This window comes from Pongo abelii, chromosome 4 (genome assembly GCF_028885655.2).
Source record: "Pongo abelii isolate AG06213 chromosome 4, NHGRI_mPonAbe1-v2.0_pri, whole genome shotgun sequence".
Classification (NCBI taxonomy): domain Eukaryota; kingdom Metazoa; phylum Chordata; class Mammalia; order Primates; family Hominidae; genus Pongo; species Pongo abelii.
The window spans coordinates 41,474,541-41,497,727 of NC_071989.2; the positions used below are offsets into that span (position 1 = coordinate 41,474,541).

The 23,187-nt window shown below is 38.1% G+C and overlaps 1 protein-coding gene across 2 annotated transcripts in view; it reads right to left on the bottom strand.

Moving 5' to 3' along the window:
* C6 (complement C6) overlaps window positions 1-23,187 on the bottom strand; it is a 134,710-nt gene that overhangs the window by 57,671 nt on the left and 53,852 nt on the right. For both annotated transcript variants that reach the window (XM_024247179.3, XM_024247180.2), the window contains exons 2-5: window positions 13,648-13,810; window positions 11,497-11,653; window positions 9,733-9,877; window positions 5,756-5,897 (exon numbers count right to left, since the gene is read on the bottom strand). In XM_024247179.3, the coding sequence (XP_024102947.2) occupies window positions 5,756-5,897; window positions 9,733-9,877; window positions 11,497-11,653; window positions 13,648-13,810 (607 nt within the window). The remainder of the gene's footprint in view (window positions 1-5,755; window positions 5,898-9,732; window positions 9,878-11,496; window positions 11,654-13,647; window positions 13,811-23,187) is intronic.

The window sequence follows — 23,187 nt, forward strand, 5'->3', positions numbered from 1 at the left end:
CAGCTCGTCAAAGTCATTCTCCGTCCAGCTTTGTTCCGTTGCTGGTGAGGAACTGCGTTCCTTTGGAGGAGGAGAGGTACTCTGCTTTTTAGAGTTTCCAGTTTTTCTGCTCTGTTTTTTCCCCATCTTTGTGGTTTTATCTACTTTTGGTCTTTGATGATGGTGATGTACAGATGGGTTTTTGGTGTGGATGTCCTTTCTGTTAGTTTTCCTTCTAACAGACAGAACCCTCAGCTACAGGTCTGTTGGAGTACCTGGCCAGCCGTGTGAGGTGTCAGTCTGCCCCTGCTGGGGGATGCCTCCCAGTTAGGCTGCTCGGGGGTCAGGGGTCAGGGACCCACTTGAGGAGACAGTCAGCCCGTTCTCAGATCTCCAGCTGCGTGCTGGGAGAACCACTGCTCTCCTCACAGCTGTCAGACAGGGACATTTAAGTCTGCAGAGGTTACTGCTGTCTTTTTGTTTGTCTGTGCCCTGCCCCCAGAGGTGGAGCCTACAGAGGCAGGCAGGCCTCCTTGTGCTGTGGTGGGCTCCACCCAGTTCAAGCTTCCAGGCTGCTTTGTTTACCTAAGCGAGCCTGGGCAATGGCGGGCGCCCCTCCCCCAGCCTCGCTGCCGACTTGCTGTTTGATCTCAGACTGCTGTGCTAGCAATCAGCGAGACTCCGTGGGCGTAGGACCCTCTGAGCCAGGTGCGGGCTATACTCTCCTGGGGCACCGTTTCCTAAGCCCGTCGGAAAAGCACAGTATTCGGGTGGGAGTGGCCCGATTTTCCAGGTGCCGTCTGTCACCCCTGGAAGGGGAACTCCCTGACCCCTTGCGCTTCCCGAGTGAGGCAATGCCTCGCCCCTGCTTCGGCTGGCGCACGGTGAACTCACCCACTGACCTGCGCCCACTGTCTGGCACTCCCTAGTGAGATGAACACGGTACCTCAGATGGAAATGCAGAAATCACCCGTCTTCTGCGTCGCTCGCGCTGGGAGCTGTAGACCGGAGCTGTTCCTATTCGGCCATCTTCGGCTTTTTTTTTTTTTTTTTTTTTTTTTTTCAGAGTCTCTGTGGGTTGCCCAGGCTGGAGGGCAGGGGTGCGATCTCTGCTCACTGCAACCTCTGCCTCCTGGGTTCAAGCGATTCTCTTGCCTCAGCCTCTCAAGTAGCTGGGACTACAGGTGCCCACCACCACGCCTGGCTAATTTTTGTATTTTTAGTAGAGATGGGGTTTCACTATGTTGGCCAGACTGGTCTTGAACTCCTGAACTCGTGATCCACGTGCCTCGGCCTCCCAAAGTGCTGGCACAGGCATGAGCCAGCACTCCCAGCCTGTTCTTTTTGCTCAAGATTGCTTTGGCTATTAAGGTTTTTTGTGGTTCCATATGAATTTTAGAGCTTTGTTTCTATTTCTGTAAAGCATGCCATTGGTGTTTTAATAGGAATTACCTTGAATTTGTAGATTGCTTTGGGCAGTTGAGTCACTTTAACAATAGTAATATTCCAATCCATAAAAACAGGATGCCTTCCCATTTCTTTCGTGTCCTCTTCAAGTTCTTTCATCAGGGTTTTATAGTTTTCCTTGCAGAGATCTTTCATCTCCTTGGTTAAATTTATTCCTAGGTATTTTTTTGTAGCTCTTATAGATAGCTGTCTTGATTTCTTTTCCCTGTAGCTCGTGATAATATATAGAAATGCTACAGATTTTAGTATATTGATTTTGTATCCTGCAGCTTTACTGAATTCATTTATCATTCCTAGGGCTTTTTTTTTTTTTTTGGTGGACTCTTTAGTGTTCTCTCTATAAAAGATAATGTCATCTACAAACAGTGACAATTTGACTTACTCCTTTCCAGTTTGGATGCATTTATTTCTTTTCCTTGCCTAATTGCTCCAGCCAGGACTTACAGGACTATGCTGAATAACAGTGGTAAGAGCAGATATCCTTGTCTTATTCCAGTCCTTGGAGGAAAAGTTTTCAACTTTTCTCTATCCAGTATGGTGCTAGCTGTGGGTTTGCCATATATGGCCTTTATTGTGTTAAGTTTCTTCTATTTCTAATTTTTGAGAGTTTTTATCATGAAAGGATGTTGAATTTTATCAAATACTTTTTCCGCAACTATTGAGGTGATCATATGTTTTGTTCTCTCTGTTGATGTGATGACATTATTGATTTGCATATTTTGAACCATCCTTGCATCTGTGGATTAAATACTACTTAATTATAGTAGATATCTGGGATGTACTGTGGGGTTCTGTTTGCTAGTATTTTGCTGAGGATTTCTGCATCAGGGATATTGACCTGTAGTAGATTTGTTGTTGTTGTTGTTGTTGCATCTTTATCTGGTTTTGGCATCAGGGTTATACTAGTCTTGTAGAATGAGTTTGGAAAAGTTCCCTTTTGATGTTTTTGGATAGCTTGATAATAATTGGCATTAGTTCTTACAAAGTTTGGTAGAATTCAGCAGTGAAGCCATCTGGTCCTGGGCTTTTTTTTGTTGGGAGACTTTTTATTATTGATTTAATCTCATTACTCACAATTGGTCTGTTTTCTATTTCTTCTTGATTCAATCTTGGTAAGCTTTTTTTGTATCCAGGAATTTATCCATTTCTTTTAGATTTTCAAATTTGTTGGCATATTTCTGTTTATAATAGTCTTTAATGATCCTTTGTATTTCTGTAGTACCAATTGTGAGTATTGGGATGAATCTTAAAAACATTATGCTAAGTGTAAAAAGGCAGACACAGGCTGCATATTGTAGAATTTCATTTTTATGAAATGTCTAGAGTACACAAATTTACATGAACAGAAAGTGAATTAGTGGTTTCCTAGGGTTAGGAGTCAGGTAAAAGGGGGAAAGAAATGAAGCTTGATATCTAATATGTACAAAGGTTTTATTTTGGGTATGTTGAAAACATTCTAAAATTATATCATGGTGATGATTATATAAGTCTGTGAATACGCTAAAGATGATTGAATTAGACACTTTCAATGGGTGAATTGTATGGCATGCAAATTACATCTCAATAAGGCTGTTTTTTAAAATGAGTGAATTCTGTGGGTTGTCTAAGATGCATATTATATTCAAATAGCTGAAAGCATAACAGTGAGGACTAAAAAACTATTGACCTTATACTGCTTTACACTATGTACTTATGTTTGTCGCAAGCAAAAAAGGGCTTGAGAAAAATGGTTCTCAGGTTACGAGGAATCTATGAAGGTGACAGCTATTTGTGGAGAACCTGAAGATAGGATTTTATGGAGGTATTTCCAGCAGACCATGCCTGAGAAATCTTTTAGGAGCTAAGCCAGCTATGAAGAAATTTTCAGTCTTATTCTTTCCTTCCTCCTCTCAGATATTGATATTGACTTAATATAATTTAGTGTTTCACATACAGCATTGTTTCTAAAGTGCTTCGATCTAATCTGATTTATGTGTCACACTTTGTAACTTTTTGAATATAACTAGAAATATATAAATCAAAAATATATATTTGTGTGTATGCATGAATTTTCACATATATATGGGTGTGATCCCTACTCACAGATCTCACTATTTTGCCACATAGATGAATGTGTCCTTTCAACTGTGTGTGTATCTATACACACACTAAGCCTGAGTAAAAACAAATAGCATGCTATTATTGTCTGATTCTTTCTTCATATTTAGAACCTAGTGACTGATGTTGGCAATGTAGAAATTTTTATATCTCTTGTTAAAATTTTTCTTGGAGAAATATCAGTTAAGAAGGACAGCCACTCAGGAAGCTAATTTTTTTTTTTTTTTTTTTTTGTGGTTAGAAATATGTTGGGTAGCAGGGTATAGAGGAGAGGCAGAGATTCTAAGGCCAGCAGATTAGAACAAGATTACTGTAAGCAATTCTCAAAACTCTCAGTCTCTGGGGAGGCAAGGAGAGGACTGGTTGTCCCGAGCCAGCAGGCTTTGCTCATTTCTCAGAATCACTGGGACAACAGCTCTGGTTGGCAGAGGGCCACATGGTCCTTCAGCCGAAGTACACATAGCATGTGGTCTCCCCCATCTGTAACTCTAGAGTCTAGATCAACTGAACAAAAGGTGATTTTGTAATGTCACCCTTCATCAATCAGAACGTTAGAAAATGTGATTATCAGTGGGAGTTTTTGGCTGATGTTTTCTTGTAGGCAAACCAAGAGAAGGAAACCATTTCTGCACATGGATAAGAACATGTTGTTGAAGCACTTTCATCGAAATCAGCACTAATTAGAAATTCTTAGGACAGAATCTCATATCAGTTTATAGTCATCCAACATATAGATGAGGAAACTGAGGCCCAGAGTTGTAAAATAACTCAGCTGTGGTGTAGTGAGATAATGTAGAACTGGTTCTAGTTCTACATTAGAACCAGCTGAGTTATTTAGAACCCAACTCCTCTTACTTTCAGACTAACGGTTTTTCCATTTTACTGGTGTCCTTGGGTTTGGTTCAATATTTTCTGGGTTTTATTCTAAATCAAATAAAGGTTGTATTTGCAATTGTGGCTGTTTGTCTTTGGTGCCTCGGGTTTTCATATTATGCAACTCTGGCAGCATTAAGTGAAAATTCTAATTTTCTAAAGTCCAATATAAAGCAATAGAAATTGATAGCAAACTATCTGCCTTCTGGCCAAAAATTTAAGAGGGATTTCTTTATTATGTAAAGGGGAGAGTATAGGAGATTATCTTTACTGATTTTTCTTATGTTTCGAATTAAGGCTCAGTTTTTCTGTTTTCATAGCCTTCTCTTATACTTCCTAACATCATCTAAAACACAGGTTCAGTCTAATGAATTTAGAACCCCTGGTAAAACCCCCAGTGTGGTCATGATCGGGTATTCCTGTAGTAGGAACACTAGAAGAAAGAGCTATGTGATCTCCTGAGGTTTCTTCCAGGGTGTCTTATTTGTAAGTTGGATGTAGTCCTGAATCAGCATGAAATCGTGGAAAAAGCCTGGGTTTTGAAGTCTGGATTTGAGTGCTGGTTCCACCATTTGCTAGATGGTAGACTTGGTCAGGTTATTTAAGCTTTCTGGGACTCGTTTCTCAGTTTGTAAGCTGAGAATGGATGGTAATATAGGTCTGGCTTCTGCCATTAGGCTCTACAGACCTACCCACACGTCACACAGCCTATGGGAGAGAACACCTAGCTATATTCACTTCACCTCTTACTCTCTTACGTTTTCACACCCTTGTTGCTTAGCCCTCTCTTTTTTTCTATATTTGCTTAACTTCTTTCCTTTTGGCTTTATCGCTCATTATTTGACTCTGGGTTTGCTTCTCATGCTGGAAGACTGGTTTTGTTTCTCTAGTGTTTTGGCTTTCAACCCACCCATAGGCATACTTTTATCACACCCTCTTTCTCCATTTGCCCTGACATTTCTGAGTGGTTACTCACCCATTCAAGGCCTACCTCCAGGACCCCACCCTGGTACCTCCCAGCTCGATGGGCTTAGACCAGTCTGCTCTAATCCATTCGAAAACTTTCTGAGAGATGTATGAGAAATAAAACAAGCCATGTTTATGAAGGGCCCATAGCATTGCCTGGCACAAATTATATGTGAAAATGCTAACTTTTACTTCCCAGGAGTGAGGATCATGGCCACATACTTCCTGAACATGGTAGCTAAGTATCAGAGATAGGGCTGGTAGGAGTAGTAAGAAGTTAATGAGGAAGATGGACAATGATGTATCTCATTGCTCCTTCTGACTCATTTGTTCCGACACCTGTTCTCCCCAAGGATAAAAAGATGTTACATACCCACTGCCCATCAACTGTACAGTAGGGATCAGATCATATTTCCGTGTGCATACTGCCTTTGTCCTCCCACAGTCCCTTTCATCTGAATTGTCTCCACAGTCATTTTCTCCATTGCATTCTAACTTTCTGGCAATGCAGCGGCCTAGTCAAGAAAAGCAGACAACATCAATGCAACAAATTATCATTTTAGAAAGTATTTATTAATTTGAAACACAAATGCTTTAAATTTCAAGGTAAAGTTGAAGGCAAGTCTTCACTGTTTTTGATAGAGTTTTAGGAGCACATAAAAATGGAGTGATAAACTGATAAATTTCCATTTGTAAGATTACAAGGGTCACCACAGAATTATTTAGTTGCTGATTGTCTTTAAAAAGAGAAGTAATCCTAGAATATCATTCCCATTACAGTGAGCCGCTATAGAGATCATGTTCAGTAGGAGAGAATGAACAGGAGGTTCAGAATTTTGTTTTGATCTAGGATGGGAGACTCAAGGTCACTGTTTTTATTTAAAAACCTGTAACTTTATAGACACACACACAGATGCACAGTCACACGCAATAACATGGTTGGATTTCTCAAATTTTATGTTGGGTGAAAAAAGCCAGACACATGAATCATGTCATGTGATTCCTTTATATGATGCCCAGGGGGAAGGAGGGGGAATTAACTAGAAAGGAGAAGGAGGGAGCTTTTTGGGTTTATGGGAATTTTCTATATCTTAATATAGAAATCCGTATTTTCTATATCTTGACATAGGGTTGTTTACATGATTGTATAATTTGTGAAAGCAAAACTGCACACTTAGAATCGTATATTTTACTATATATAATTAGTACAGATTTTATTAAATATATTAAATATATCTACTATTTTACTATATATAATTACTGTATATAATTGTTTTCCTGTGTATAATTTGCTATATCTATTTTTTGGACAAGTTAAGTGTCTAGATACTATAGTAGCAAGTTGAGTGAGCAAATTTAGAAAATGGTACAAATTTCATGTACCCAAATAATTACCTTCTGTTTTTGACTTACTGAATTTCATAAGGATCCTTGGAATCAGTGTGTAACTATATATTATAGAAATTGAAATACCTATGTGCAATGACAGATATCTCCTCTCCTGCCTTTTACCTTCTTGACTGTAGTCAATGATGTTAGCACCTGTACCAGTATGTACAGGTCCAACTGACAATGAGTAAAGGTTTTACTTGAGATTATCTGGTTGATTATTTTAAGATGTGATTAGCATCTCACTACAATTATGCATGACTGTTTTGACTAAAATTCTCGGGAAAATTGGGCATTCTGTTGAATTAATTTTTTTTTAATTAATAGTGGGTTCCCAAGAAAGTACTTGGTTTCAACTTTTTTGGTTAATAATCTTCACTTAGAAGGTAGAGTGTAATTAAAATAATTACATCTTCCATCTTGCATTATGTCAGGACTATTATTATAAAGAATTATAGCTACGAGCACCATAATCACACAGGACTGAAAATGCGGATTGAATTGAATGTCTGTTTATCCCATGACTTAACCTGAAAGATGCTCTATTTTTAAACAGTGCATTTCTAGTTTTTTTGTTTTGTGTTGTTTTCAGGACAGAACAGAATGGGCATTTTAGTTTGAAATAGAGAGGCTATTTATTAAAATACGAATCTATACATGTTAAATTTTTAAAAAAGTTTTGAACCTAGCACTTACAAATTTAAGCAAAGGTCTATTTTTGATATGGTTACACTAAAATCACACTTTATTAGACAGAAGGAGGGATATACATGTAGAGTATAGTTCTCATTAGCTTAGCTTTGTGAGCAGAGTACCAGATTTGTGAGAATACAAGAAATTCTATCCATTTAGTACTTATAGGGATATCTTAGAGAGTCCATTAGCAAGGGCAGGGATGAAGGGAAGAGGATACTTCTTGAGGGATGTTTAGGAATAGGCCTGATGTGACATGGGTGAGAATGGTTCCAGGCCATAAAAACTCTATGGAATAGAAAGCATAAGGGGAGAGATATTGTAAGCCGTAAATATATTCTATACCAAAGAAGGAATGAGAAATTAAAGGACAGTTTGAATATTGCAGGATTTGCAGAAGTCAGCATGCTTAGCCAGCACATGTATGTATACATTTACACTTGGAACCATGTATACATTTAGAAATTGCACACTTTTCCTATCCATTGGAAACGATTTGTGTCGCTGCAATAGTATTATTTTTTAAAACCAGCTGCAAATTCTCTAGTCTTTTATGCTTAAAATTAGGACTCTGAAAGAAGAGTTGGTATATTGCATGGGAATTAATATAATGGGTAATTCTTAAAAATCCACGTATACATCAAAATAATCCATTTAGTCTTGGGGACTCTTGGGAGACTCTGAACATCAGTCATAATGGAGGAAAGGCAAGATGGTCAATCTTTTCAGGAGAGATAGTTCTTTGTTAATTGAGGGCCAAGTATCATCTTGAGTCAGAAAAACAATCATTCATAAACCTCTCACTCCCATTGACAGTGGCATTAGTAGATGCTTTTAGGAGAGCAAAATAGTATACCATCTTCAATGGAATATTTAACAACCAAAAGGCTATGGCATCACCCAGTCAGAATGGATGCCAACTACATCTGTGACAAGGATTTACCAATCAGTTCCTGGATCATGAAAAGATCTAGGGATTTTGGGCTCTGGGAAGCAGGGCATGGGTTGCTCAGGGAGTACAGAGTAGCAGCCGCTTACCAACCATTACAGACACCTCTTCATAGTACAGTTATTTGAAAATCAATGGTTATGGACATAACTGTTGATGAACTGGCGATCAGCTGTGCTTACACTGCTAACTTTTCTAAAATTGTTCATTATAAATTGGTGACCAATGGATGCATCTCAAGGCTTCTCAAACTTTGAGTATTTTTGGCCTGAATGCAGCTCCTTTGTAATTTTTCATAGATTTATCATCTACTGAATAAGAATCTTTTTTGCTTATATGTAGTAAAAACCATCTTTCAAGCTTCAAATAGTTATACTTCAGTTCTAGATCTTGATTTTGATACTCTGGATATAATGATCAGGTCTGTATTACCCTCAGCCATTGTCATTTGGATTTTGCTCTGATTCCCTCTTTTGTCAATTTGTGACATGACCTTATTTATATAGACACAAAGTATATCTCCCTACTCACATCCTGCTCTCGTATTCCAGGTTTGGGGTGGAGGTGGATAGGGGAAAACCCTGACCCCAGGATTCCTGTCTGACATTCAGAAAAAGCTGGCAAAGCTGAGGGCAGGAGGCAGGGAGTAAGAGGGGAAAACTTGGGTTCCAAGGTCTTGGGTCAATTTTCTATGGAATTGGAAATTTGCTATCTAGTTATAAATACTTTACTTTTCAGGATATCTCAGAGTACACAGAAATGATAGAGATTTCATTCATCTGAAATTTAATTTTATTGTAACTTTAAGTTGACTGTTTAGATAGGAGGTCAACGAACTATGTATGGCCTGTAGGCTAAAACTGACCTGAACTATGGCCACCTGTTTTTGTAAAGAAAATTTTATTGAAATGTAGCCATGCTCATTTGTGTATGTGCTTTTGACTTACTCTTTTGGAATTAATTTTAGAGCCAGTCAAGAAAGTTTTCTACATCATCTCTAGTCATCTTCCAACACGATATCTTAATATTCTTGCCATAATAAATTATATTAGAAATCTTTTAAAATATGTCATTTAAAAAAAAATTATCCTGATTATAGATTTGTGCAGATCAGGTAAGTGGTCAAAATGGTATAACTGAAAAGCCATAATTTTACAGTGGAATATCTTGGGAATTGGCAGCATAACACTCCCATTCCACTTTGCTTAAAATGTGGTGGGATTTCTCTGTGATGGATTCTACTGTTAGTTAATTGGAGTAACTCTGATTTAGTCAAATTATTTTTAGTGGGGACTGAACATTTAACAAAAATACATTACCACTGTCACAGCGAAATTTATTCTTGCAGTCGGCCTCTTCAATTTTGCAGAGCTTAGATGGAATGCATGGTTGAAAGGCTACCAGAGGCTCAGTGCATGGCTGTCCCCCAAACTGACTGGGACGCAAGACAGATCTAACTTTAGACTGAAAGGAAAGAAGAGAAAGATATAACTCTGAGGCAGGGTCAAGGTCAAAATGTATCTAAGAAAACTGGGCTTCTCAATCACAATAGTGATTTTTCCTATGGTAATATTTCTTATATTTTACTAATGATTCTTGCAATTCCATTATTATGCTCCCTTAGGGAAATAATCACCTCTGTGGGCCTCTGTTTCCCAACCAGTAAAATGAGGAAGTGGGTTAAAAAGGTTTCTAAGGCTTCTTATAACTCTGAAACCATATGGTTTATACATTTTCAAAATAAAATGTATAAATGTTTGCTGAGAGTCTCTTGAGTACAGTAAATTCCTCCAGGCCATAACAGTAGCCTTTCTATATCTTAAAGATAGTGTGAAGGGATAAATGTGAAATAATTTTGAGGTTCTTTTGCATAAGAGAGTCCCTGTGAAAAACAGTGCTAATGTAGTCTACACTTTAAAAAGATTTTAAATGGCGAGTAGTAAAACGGTGAGTCAAGGCAGAAGAGAAATATGATAGGACTAAAAATTACTGACTTTGAAGTCAGAAAAATTCAATTTATTAATTAATGGGTGTATTCTTGGGCAAATTACTTAACCCCAAATGAGCAATAACTTTCTCATCTGTAAAATGGGTAGAGAAACACAATATGATGTGAAGTTTGAATAAGATTACACATGAAAGGGACCTAGAACAGTTCCCCTCAGAAAGTTGCTGTCCCACAAATGAGTTTCTTTTTCTTCCCTGCTGTGTAAATGCTCAGCACGGCCCTGACTGTGGTTCACATTGGCCGATGCCCTTACAGGAATGAGTTTGTGGTGGGTAAATATTCCAATTGGGAACAATAAACAAATTGAGGGATTGCCGTGAGGAGGGGGAATGTAGAGGAAGTGCAAGGAGTGAAGGTTTTGATTAATTTCCCTCATTTCTCTCTGGTTTAAAACCTTGGACTAAAACCCTGTTTTTTTTTTTTGTTTTTTGTTTTAAGTATGTGTTGAGCATACCTAGTTTGAAAACCTAAAATCCAAAATGCTCCAAAATCTAAAAATTTTTGAGTGCCAACATGATGCCACAGTGGAGTATTGTATATGTAAATACTTATCATAAATTTGTTTCATGAACAAAATTATTAAAAATATTGTATAAATTATCTTCAGGCTATATGTATAAGGTATATATGAAACATAAATGAATTTCATGTTTAGACTGTGTCCCATCCCCAAGCTACTACATTATGTATATGCAAATATTTCAGAATCCACAAAGCATCCAAAATCCAAAACACTTCTGATACCAACATTTTGGATAAGGATTACTCGATCTGTATACACTTTTGCTTTCAGAATTCTCAGAAGGCACAGGCAGTGGAATTCAGAACCGGGTAACTACAATACCAATACTGGGAGCAAAATTTCCTTTTTGTGTTCTTAAGACAGTAAAATACATAAAATAAACCCCCTCTTCCCCCCACAAAAGTGTTAAATGGAATTTTCCCTCAATGGAAGCTGGGACAGTTGATTTTCAGAAATTGAAGTAATTCAGCATTACTATGCTGTTAAGCCTGTAAGGGAATCAGAGTCCTCTATTGTGATTCGTATTTCCTGAAAATGCCCATGGTTGCCTACCTGTTTTTCGACACAAGGGTCACAGTCTGACCATGGTCCAAAATCTCCCAGGAGGCAGTTGATGGGGCATCTTTGCCAGTTACATTCGCTAGTCTCCTGCTTGCTGCAAATCTGTTCACAAAAGTTTTCCTGGTAGTACTTATCTACTACTATTTGTCTGTAACCATGAAGAAGAAGTTGCTTAGAATGAGTGTATTCACCATACATCCTGCTCCATAATCAAAGTATCATTGAGCATTAACTACAATAAATAGAAAAGAAAGAAAATTTTCATGGAAAAATTAGGCAGGTTGGCATATATGCAGTTCTCACCACTTAATAGAATTCAGGACGTACTTTGTGAGGCTTAGCATAAAATGAAAATGGGAAACCTCTTGCTCAAAACTAAGAACTTCAAGACAGCAATGGCAGATCATTAAGCCAAGCATGAAGCCCTTCTAAGTGTGGGGCCTGTGTGACTGCACATGTTACACCATGAAGCCAGCCATGCTGGACCTCCTCGAATGGACTGGAAGGCAAGGAAAGATGAAAGGAAAGAAAAATCCTGCAAATTGCTTGGAGGAGGACAACACAAGGTGCTGTGGGGCTAAAGATTCAAAGAGAAAGTGACATGAGAGAAACATCCTGCATAATTTGCGTGAATTCTCCAGGTAACAGACGGAAGGGAATTTGGAGGAAGCGACATGTGCAAAGATTTGAGGCAGAAGAGAGCATGTCCAGGTAGCTCTCCAGGGAGGAGCTTGTGTGACTGGCCAGGAATATTTGCTGTTCTTTGTAGGCAGCAGGGAGCTACTGAAGGACTCTTGAATACAGGAATATTGTAAACAAATCTGTTTTCACATATGTAGTAGATGGTTTATTGGGGAAGTCAATTGGTAATTTTAATGAGATTCACACTACATATGTAAACATAGTTTTCTAAAATAAGGATCCTAAAAAATTCTGTAATGGTTAAAACACATTAAATATATGCTTTTCTCCCCTAACATGTGAGCATCTCCATGGTACAGAAACATTTAACAGAGTTAAAGAAACTGTGGGGGACGAGAAGTCTGAATTGGTGAAAAGACTGAATTATTAAATGTTATCAAGAAAGAACAGTTTTGTTGCCATTTTGTATATGCCAACAATCAAGCTAATAGCTAGCAGTTCTGCTCAATTGAGGTCCTGTTAGAGTCTATTTAATGAGTAGAAAATTCTCTATAATTAACTCCCTAACTATAGGCAAGCAGAGTTGTATGCTGATTGAAAAAAAGCTTGGGTAGTGATTCAAAGCAAGTTAAATAGTCAACTGAAAGTGTTGCACAGATTCTTAATTAAATTTCTTTGAAACCCCTCGTTCTTGTAGAGAGAACAAAAGTAGACTTCCTTTCAACCTCATAAGAGAAAGACTTCAAATTTCATCCAAATTTATAAGTTCTTACTTTGAGAGAGAGAGAAAGATATATAATATATATAATATATTAATATATTAATATATATTATGTATTAATATATTAATATATATTACATATTATATATGTAATATATTAATATATTAATATATTAATATATTACATATTATATGTAATATATATTACATATATAATATATAATATAATATATAATATATAATATATAATATATTAATATATAATATAGAATATATTAATATATAATATATAATATAGAATATATTAATATATAATATATATTATATAATATATTAATATATAATATGTAATATATAATATATTAATATATATGTAATATATAATATATTAATATATATAATATATAATATATTAATATATATAATATATAATATATTAATATATAATATATAATATATAATATTTTAATATATAATATATAATATATAAAATATAATATATTATATATATTAATATATGTAATGTATATTAATATATTAATATATAATATATTACATATATTAATATATAATATATTACATATATTAATATATAATATATTATATATTACATGTATTAATATATAATATATATTACATATATTAATATATAATATATATTTCATATATTAATATATAATATATATATTCCCATTGCTTAGTGTGGCACTCCTGATGTTGCTGACTTCATCCTTGAATCCTTCCAGGGCACAAAGAAAAGCCACAAAGTTCACACCGACCTGTGTCTGCTCTGGGTTCCAGAATTGCAAGTTTTTGAGCAGCTGGTCCACTGAGTCCATGGGTAGTGATCACAGAAGCAGGCTTGGCCCTTGTTGATTAGAGCACTCAGCAGGATGAAGTACAAGACAGAGCATCTGGCCATGCCTTGAGAGTCCCCAAGCCCTAAAATGAAAGAATATATACTACATATCAAATGCTTTTTCAAGGGTAAACCTTCACAAGTCATCCTGAGTCACAGATTCAAATGCAATTTTAGAAAATATGCACATTTTTCTGCCTTCCTTAAGGCAAGTCAACACCTACAAATTCACATGCTCATGAGTACAAATCCTATTTTTAAAGATTTTTAGGGTGGCGATTACCATAGGCACAACCTCCAGGACTAGTAAGTTTCTTCAAACGGTTAGTGATAGGCTACAAGACAAAGTATGTAGCATGTATTTGTAATCCATTTCATTCCAAAAAGTATTTTAGACTTATACAATCTTATCCTTCTCAAAACACCTGCTCCTTTTGTGTGAGCAATAGTCTCAAGTACATTTCAGCTGTTCCTACTTTTCTGGGACTGGGAAAGTTTGGATCATTCTTCTGGAAGCTCTTCTTTCTGACATGCTGGAAACCTGCTAAAGAGAATGTTCCCTGACTCCATATAAAGTCAGAGAAATAAGAGCTGGTAAGGATCTTTGAAACCTCCAGGTCAAACTCCTTCATTTTATGGAGATAAAATGAGGCTCAAGGCAGTGCAATAGTGTTGAGGCTGAAGGTCAAGTGGGAGCTCACGAACCCTGGTTCTTGAATGAGGTGTAGCCCTTCACTGAGTTTCTAACAATCCTAAGTACTGTGTTACTGGAGCATCGAGATGCCTGGAGCTCCACCACTCAGGCCACAACAGGTTGAGCAGAAAAATCTTTGACCAGTGGTTCTCACTTATGGTCTTGAAGATCCATGAGTTATTTGCAAAACCATACCCACCCCCTGTTATTGCCAGATGGATCGTTATATCTCTAATGAAACATGCAACATTATTCATATATGTATGTATCAATAATTCTGCTATAATTAATATAGTAGTAACTTTTACTTTAAAAAGTTAAATGCCATTCACCTAATTTTTCTGTTTCAGTTTCACTCTCTATAAAATAAGAGTAATAACTACCTCATAAAGCTTTTGTTAGGATTCAGTAAGAAGGTTCAGGTAAACTGCTTAGAACAATTATTGGCATAGAATCATCACTTAATAAATACTAGCTTTTCAAATTAGTAATAACTTTTAAGAATGTTACAAATTTAATAGTAGCTGTTGGTCACACCTTTTTAACAGATATTTCCAAATTGCCCTGCTAAAATATGTCTCTCTCATGTCTCAGAGGATGAGTTTCTGATTATATTTCTATGTGGTTAGTTTATGTTTCTTAGTTTTGATGAAGGATACCTCAGTAAAAATAAATGGGGTTCGTCATTTGATAAATCTTGGTTTAAGCCAAGAGCTTGAGATCAGATATAAAAATTGTTGTTTCAGTATGTTCAGAAACTAGGGTATTTCTTGATAATAAATCAGTAAGTTTTGTTTTTTTTTTTTTTTTTTTTTTTTGAGATGGAGTCTCACTCTGTCACCCAGGCTGGAGTGCAGTGGTGTGATCTCGGCTCACTGCAAGCTCTGCCTCCCAGGTTCAGCCATTCTCCTGCCTCAGCCTCCCGAGGAGGTGGGACTACAGGTGCTCACCACCACACCCAGCTAATTTTTTGAATTTTTAGTAGAGATGAGGTTTCACTGTGTTAGCCAGGACAGTCTTGATCTCCTGACCTCGTGATCAGCCCACCTCGGCCTCCCAAAGTGCTGGGATTATCAGTAAGCTTTTCAAACTCTTCTACAAGCTCAAAGAAAAATGTCAGAATAAAAGTAACCAAATCCATTGACGTATGGCCAAATATGTCTTTCAATTTAAAATGGATTGAACACACATTTGGGTATTCATTGTATGCTGCTAGGCATTGAATGAGACATAAAGAAATAGAAGCCTTTATCACTGTCTGGGAGGGTAGAAAGAAATTGAAAATACTACCTATGCTTTTTACCCAAGCTTTTTACTCTGACTCATAGATATGCTGCTACAGTCCTAGACTATCTCAGTCATAAAAATGAAGGGGTTTTGGGCATTATTCAAGATGGCCGAATAGGAACAGTTCCAGTCTACAGCTCCTAGTGTGAGCGACACAGAAGATGGGTGATTTCTGCATTTCCAACTGAGGTACCGGGTTCATCTCACTGGGGCTTGTTGGACAGTGGGTGCAGTCCACGGAGTGTGAGCTGAAGAAGGGCGGGGCATCGCCTCACCTGGGATGCACAAGGGGTCACAGAATTCCCTTTCCTAGCCAAGGGAAACTGAGACAGACAGTACCTGGAAAATCGGGACACTCCCACCCTAATACGGTGCTTTTCCAATGGTCTTAGCAAATGGCACACCAGGAGATTATATCCCGCGCCTGGCTCGGAGGGTCCCACACCCACGGAGCCTCTCTCACTGCTAGCACAGCAGTCTGAGATCTAACTGCAAGGTGGCAGTGAAGCTGGGGGAGGGGCGCCCGCCATTGCTGAGGCTTGAGTAGGTAAACAAAGTGACCAGGAAGCTCGAACTGGGTGGAGCCCACCACAGCTCAAGGAGGCCTTCTTGCCTCTGTAGACTCCACCTCGGGGGGCAGGGCATAGCCAAACAAAAGGAAGCAGAAACCTCTGCAGACTTAAATGTCCCTGTCTGACAGCTTTGAAGAGAGTAGTGGTTCTCCTGGCACGCAGTTTGAGATCTGAGAACGGACAGACTGACTCCTCAAGTGGGTTCCTGATGCCTGAGTAGCCTAACTGGGAGGCACCCCACAGTGGGAGCAGACTGACACCTCACACGACCAGGTACCCCTCTGAGACGAAGCTTCCAGTGGAACCATCAGGCAGCAACATTGGCTGTTCAGCAATATTCGCTGTTCTGCAGCCTCCGCTGCTGACACCCAGGCAAACAGGGTCTGGAGTGGACCTCCAGCAAACTCTAACAGACCTGCAGCTGAGGGTCCTGACTGTTAGAAGGAAAACTAACAAACAGAAAGGACATCCACACCAAAACCCCATCTGTATGTCACCATCATCAAAGACCAAAGGTAGATAAAACCACAAAGATGGGGAGAAAACAGAGCAGAAAAGCTGAAAATTCTAAAAATCAGAGTACCTCTTCTCCTCCAAAGGAACACAGCTCCTTGCACGCAATGGAACAAAGCTGGACGGAGAATGACTTTGACCAGCTGAGAGAAGAAGGCTTCAGATGATCGGTAATAACAGACTTCTCTGAGCTAAAGGAGGATGTTCGAACCCATTGCAAAGAGGATAAAAACCTTGAAAAAAGATTAGACGAATGGCTAACTAGAATAAACAGCATAGAGAAGACCTTAAATGACCTGATGGAGCTGAAAACCATGTCACAAGAACTACATGACACATGCACAAGCTTCAGTAGCCAATTCAATCACATAGAAGAAAGGGTTTCAGTGATTGAAGATCAAATGAATGAAATGAAGTGAGAAGAGAAGTTTAGAGAAAAAAGAGTAAAAAGAAATGAACAAAGCCTCCAAGAAATATGGGACTATGTGAAAAGAGCAAATCTATGTCTGATTGGTGTACCTGAAAGTGACAGGGAGAATGGAATCAAGTTGGAAAACACTCTGCAGGATATTATCCAGGAGAACTTCCCCAACCTAGCAAGGCAGGCCAACATTCAAATTCAGGAAATACAGAGAATGCCACAAAGATGCTCCTCGAGAAGAGCAACTCCTAGACACATAATTGTCAGATTCACCAAAGTTGAAATGAAGGAAAAAATGTTAAGGGCAGCCAGAGAAAAAGGTCGGGTTACCCACAAAGGGAAGCCCATCAGAATAACAGCTGATCTCTTGGCAGAAACTCTACAAGCCAGAAGAGAGTGGGCTCCAATATTCAACATTCTTAAAGAAAAGAATTTTCAACCCAGAATTTCATATCCAGCCAAACTAAGCTTCATAAGTGAAGGAGAAATAAAATACTTTACAGACAAGCAAATGCTGAGAGATTTTTGTCACCACCAGGCCTGCCTTACAAGAGCTCCTAAAGGAAGCACTAAACATAGAAAGGAACAACTTGTACCAGCCACTGCAAAAACATGCCAAATTGTAAAGACCATCGATGCTAGGAAGAAACTGCATTAACTAATGGGAAAAATAACCAGCTAACATCATAATGACGGGATCAAATTCACACATAACAATATCAACCTTAAATGTAAATGGGCTAAATGCTCCAATTAAAATACATAGATTGGCAAATTGGATAAAGAGTCAAGACCCATCAGCGTGCTGTATTCAGGAGACCCATCTCATGTGCAGAGACACACATAGGCTCAAAATATAGGGATGGAGGAAGATCTACCAAGCAAATGGAAAACAAAAAAAGGCAGGGGTTGCAATCCTAGTCCCTGATAAAACAGACTTTAAACCAACAAAGATCAAAAGAGACAAAGAAGGCCATTACATAAGGGTAAAGGGATTAATTCAACAAGAAGAGCTAACTATCCTAAATATATACGCACCCAATATAGGAGCACTCAGATTCATGAAGCAAGTACTTAGAGATCTACAAAGAGACTTAGGCTCCCACACAATAATAATGGGAGATTTTAACACCCCACTGTCAACATTAGACAGATCAACAAGACAGAAAGTTAACAAGAATATCCAGGAATTGAACTCAGCTCTGCACCAAGCGGACCTAATAGACATCCACAGAACTCTCCACCCCAAATCAACAGAATATACATTCTTCTCAGCACCACGTCACACTTATTCCAAAACTGACCACATAGTTGGAAGTAAAGCACTCCTCAGCAAATGTAGAAGAACAAAAATTATAACAAACTGCCTCTCACATCACAGTGCGATCAAACTAGAACTCAGGATTAAGAAACTCACTCAAAACACTCAACTACATGGAAACTGAACAACCTGCTCGTGAATGACTACTGGGTACATAACGAAATGAAGGCAGAAGTAAAGATGTTCTTTGAAAGCAATGAGAACAAAGACGCAACATACCAGAATCTCTGGGACACATTTAAAGCAGTGTGTAGAGGGAAATTTATAGCACTAAATGCTCACAAGAGAAAGCAGGAAAGATCTAAAATTGACACTCTAACATCACAATTAAAAGACCTGGAGAAGCAAGAGCAAACACATTCAAAAGCTAGCAGAAGACAAGAAATAATTAAGATCAGAGCAGAACTGAAGGACATAGAGACATAAAAAAACCCTTCAAAAAATTAATGAATCCAGGAGCTGGTTTTTTGAAAAGATTGACAAAACTGATAGAACACTAGCAAGACTAATAAAGAAGAAAAGAGAGAAGAATCAAATAGATGCAATAAAAAATGATGAAGGGGATATCACCACCAATCCCACAGAAATACCAACTAACATCAGAGAATGCTATAAACAACTCTACACAAATAAACTAGAAATTCTAGAAGAAATGGATACATTCCTCGACACATACACCCTCTCAAGACTAAACCAGGAAGAAGTTGAATCCCTGAATAAACCAATAACAGGCTCTGAAATTGAGGCAGTAATTAATAGCTTAACGACCAAAAAAAGTCCAGGACCAGGTGGATTCACAGCCAAATTCTACCAGCGGTACAAGGGGGAGCTGGTACCATTCCTTCTGAAACTATTCGAATCAATAGAAAAAGAGGGAATCCTCCCTAACTCATTTTATGAGGCCAGCATCATCTTGATACCAAAGCCTGGCAGAGACACAATAAAAAAAGAGAATTTTACACCAATATCCCTGATGAACATCGATGCAAAAATCCTCAGTAAAATACTGGCAAACCAAATCCAGCAGCACATCTAAAAGCTTATCCACCACAATCAGGTTGGCTTCACCACTGGGATGCAAGTCTGGTTCAACTTACACAAATCAATAAATGTAATCCATCATAAAAACAGAACCAAAGACAAAAACCACATGATTATCTCAATAGATGCAGAAAAGGCCGTCGACAAAATTCAACAACGCTTCATGCTAAAAACTCTCAATAAACTAGGTATTGATGGGATGTATTTCAAAATAATAAGAGCTATTTATGACAAAGCCACAGCCAGTATCATACTGAATGAACAAAAACTGGAAGCATTCCCTTTGAAAACTGCCACAAGACAAGGATTCCCTCTATCACCACCCCTATTCAACACAGTGTTGGAAGTTCTGGCCAGGGCAATCAGGCAGGAGAAAGAAATAAAGGGTATTCAATTAGGAAAAGAGGAAATGAAATTGTCCCTGTTTGCAGATGACATGATTGTATATTTAGAAAAATCTCATCGTCTCAGCCCCAAATCTCCTTAAGCTGATAAGCAACTTCAGCAAAGTCTCAGGATACAAAATCAATGTGCAAAAATCACAAGCATTCCTATACACCAATAATAGACAGAGAGCTGAATCATGGTGAACTCCCGTTCACAATTGCTTCAAAGAGAATAAAATACCTAGGAATCCAACTTACAAGGGATGTGAAGGACCTCTTCAAGGAGAACTACAAACCACTGCTCAATGAAATAAAAGAGGACACAAACAAATGGAAGAACATTCCATGCTCATGGGCAGGAAGAATCAACATCGTGAAAATGGCCATACTGCTCAAGGTAATTTATAGATTCAATGCCATCCCCATCAAGCTACCAATGACTTTCTTCACAGAATTGGAAAAAACTACTTTAAAGTTCATATGGTACCAAAAAAGAGCCCGCATTGCCAAGACAATCCGAAGCCAAAAGAACACAGCTGGAGGCATCACACTACCTGACTTCAAACTATACTACAAGGCTTCAGTCACCAAAACAGCATGGTACTGGTACCAAAACAGAGTTATAGACCAATGGAACAGAACAGAGCCCTCAGAAATAATACCACACATCTACAGCCATCTGATCTTTGACAAATCTGACAAAAACAAGAAATGGGGAAAGGTTCCCTATTTAATAAATGGTGCTGAGAAAACTGGCTAGCCATATGTAGAAAGCTGAAACTGGATGTCTTCCTTACACCTTATACAAAAATTAATTCAAGATGGATTAAAGCTTAAATGCTAGACCTAAAACCATAAAAACCCTAGAAGAAAACCTAGGCAATACCATTCAGGCCATAGGCATGGGCAAGGACTTCATGACTAAAACACCAAAAGCAATGGCGACAAAAGCCAAAATTGACAAATGGGATCTTATTAAACTCAAGAGCTTCTGCACAGCAAAAGAAACTACCATCAGAGTGAACAGGCAACCTACAGAATGGGAGGAAATTTTTACAATCTACCCATCTGACAAAGGGCTAATATCCAGAATCTACAAAGAACTCAAACAAATTTACAAGAAAAAATCAAACAACCCCATCAAAATTGGGCAAAGGATATGAACAGACACTTGACATTTGAGAAATGTCTTCTCAAAAGAAGATATTTATGCAGCCAACAGAGACATGAAAAAATGCTCATCATCGCTGGCCATCAGAGAAATGCCAATCAAAACCGCAATGAGATACCATCTCACACCAGTTAGAATAGTGATCATTAAAAAGTCAGGAAACAACAGGTGCTGGAGAGGATGTGGAGAAATAGGAACACTTTTACACTGTTGGTGGGACTGTAAACTAGTTCAACCATTGTGGAAGACAGTGTGGTGATTCCTCCAGGATCTAGAACTAGAAATACCATTTGACCCAGCCATCCCATTACTGGGTATATACCCAAAGGATTATAAATCATGCTGCTATAAAGACACATACACACATATGTTTATTGCAGCACTATTCACAACAGCAAAAACTTGGAACCAACCCAAATGTCCATCAATGATAGACTGGATTAAGAAAATGTGGCACATATACACCATGGAATACTATGTAGCCATCAAAAATGATGAGTTCGTGTCCTTTGTAGGGACATGGATGAAACTGGAAACCATCACTCTGAGCAAACTATCACAAGGACAGAAAACCAAACACTGCATGTTCTCACTCACAGGTGGGAATTGAACAATGAGAACACTTGGAAACAGGGTGGGGAACATCACACACCGGGGTCTGTAGTGGGGTGGGGGGAGGGAGGAGGCATAGCATTAGGGGATATACCTAATGTAAATGACGAGTTAATGGGTGCAGCACACCAACATGGCACATGTATACATATGTAACAAATCTGCACGTTGTGCACATGTACTCTAGAACTTAACGTATAATAAAAAAAATGAGGGGCTTTTTTTCCCACTCCACTTGCAAGCTGATTCTAGTTTGTCGGTAAGTAACTCGCCTTTCCTGGTTTTTCTCAGCAACACAGAACCACAGGGTATTGGGACAAGAGTAGCCAGATAGAATTTAAGTTGTGATCAGACATATAATGTGAGTTCCAAATATTTGGGAGCTGAGGCTCCCAAATAATGTGAAGCTTTCCTTTCAACCACTAGATAGACTAGAGAAGCCACTCCCCTATACACTTCACCCTTGCCCCCCACTGCCAAAATTGGAATTTTCTCATACAGGGACCTTTTCAGCAAGAAAAACTAAATAGATCCTTTTTGTTTATTTTTTTTTTTCTTATTAGATGTTGGACAAGACAGATATCTTCCAGAATATTTCTCTCAATTGTAGAGAAAACACATTCTTAAAGCCTCTGGTGAAATTTTCATGTAAATAATTTGGAGAAGTTAAATTGCGAGAGATTACTAGTTCTCAGTTCGCAGCAGACACTATCTTTTAACTTCCAAAAGCTTGAAAGGTATGGGTGAGTTTTATTCCAATTATCATCAAAAACTGCAAAAACAGAACCCTTATAAAATATTCTGATCGCTCTTTAAGCTATAACTGTTCTGAGGCAATATGGAGCCTGATATAAATTAAGATGGTAACATTGAAACTTATTTGATGGGGTACTAATGAAAGAGATAATTGGTAGCTTTTCTTTTTTAATATTCTATTGTTAGGAATACAAATTGTTTTATGTTAAAACAATTTTATTTTTATTTATTTATTTTTTTGAGACAGAGTTTTGTTCTGTCACCCAGGCTGGACTGCAGTGGCAGGATCTCAGCTCACTATAACCTCAGCCTCCTGGGTTCAAGCAGTTCTTTGCCTCAGCCTCCTGAGTAGCTGGGATTACAGGCGCCTGCCACCACACCCAGCTAATTTTTGTATTTTTAGTGGACTCAGAGTTTCATCATTTTGGCCAGGCTGGTCTTGAACTCCTGACCTCGTGATTCACCTGCCTCGGCCTTCCCAAAGTGCTGGGATTACAAGCGTGAGCCACCAAGCCCAGCAAGAATTTTTATTCAAATAAAAATAATTACTTCTCTGAATTTTTTTGTTATGATGGCCTAGCATATTGTATTATATGGTTTCTTATTTATTAATTTCCACATCTCTTGGCATTCTGGAGGTATCTAAAATTACATGCAGGCATTTTACCCATTACTGTACAATTTTC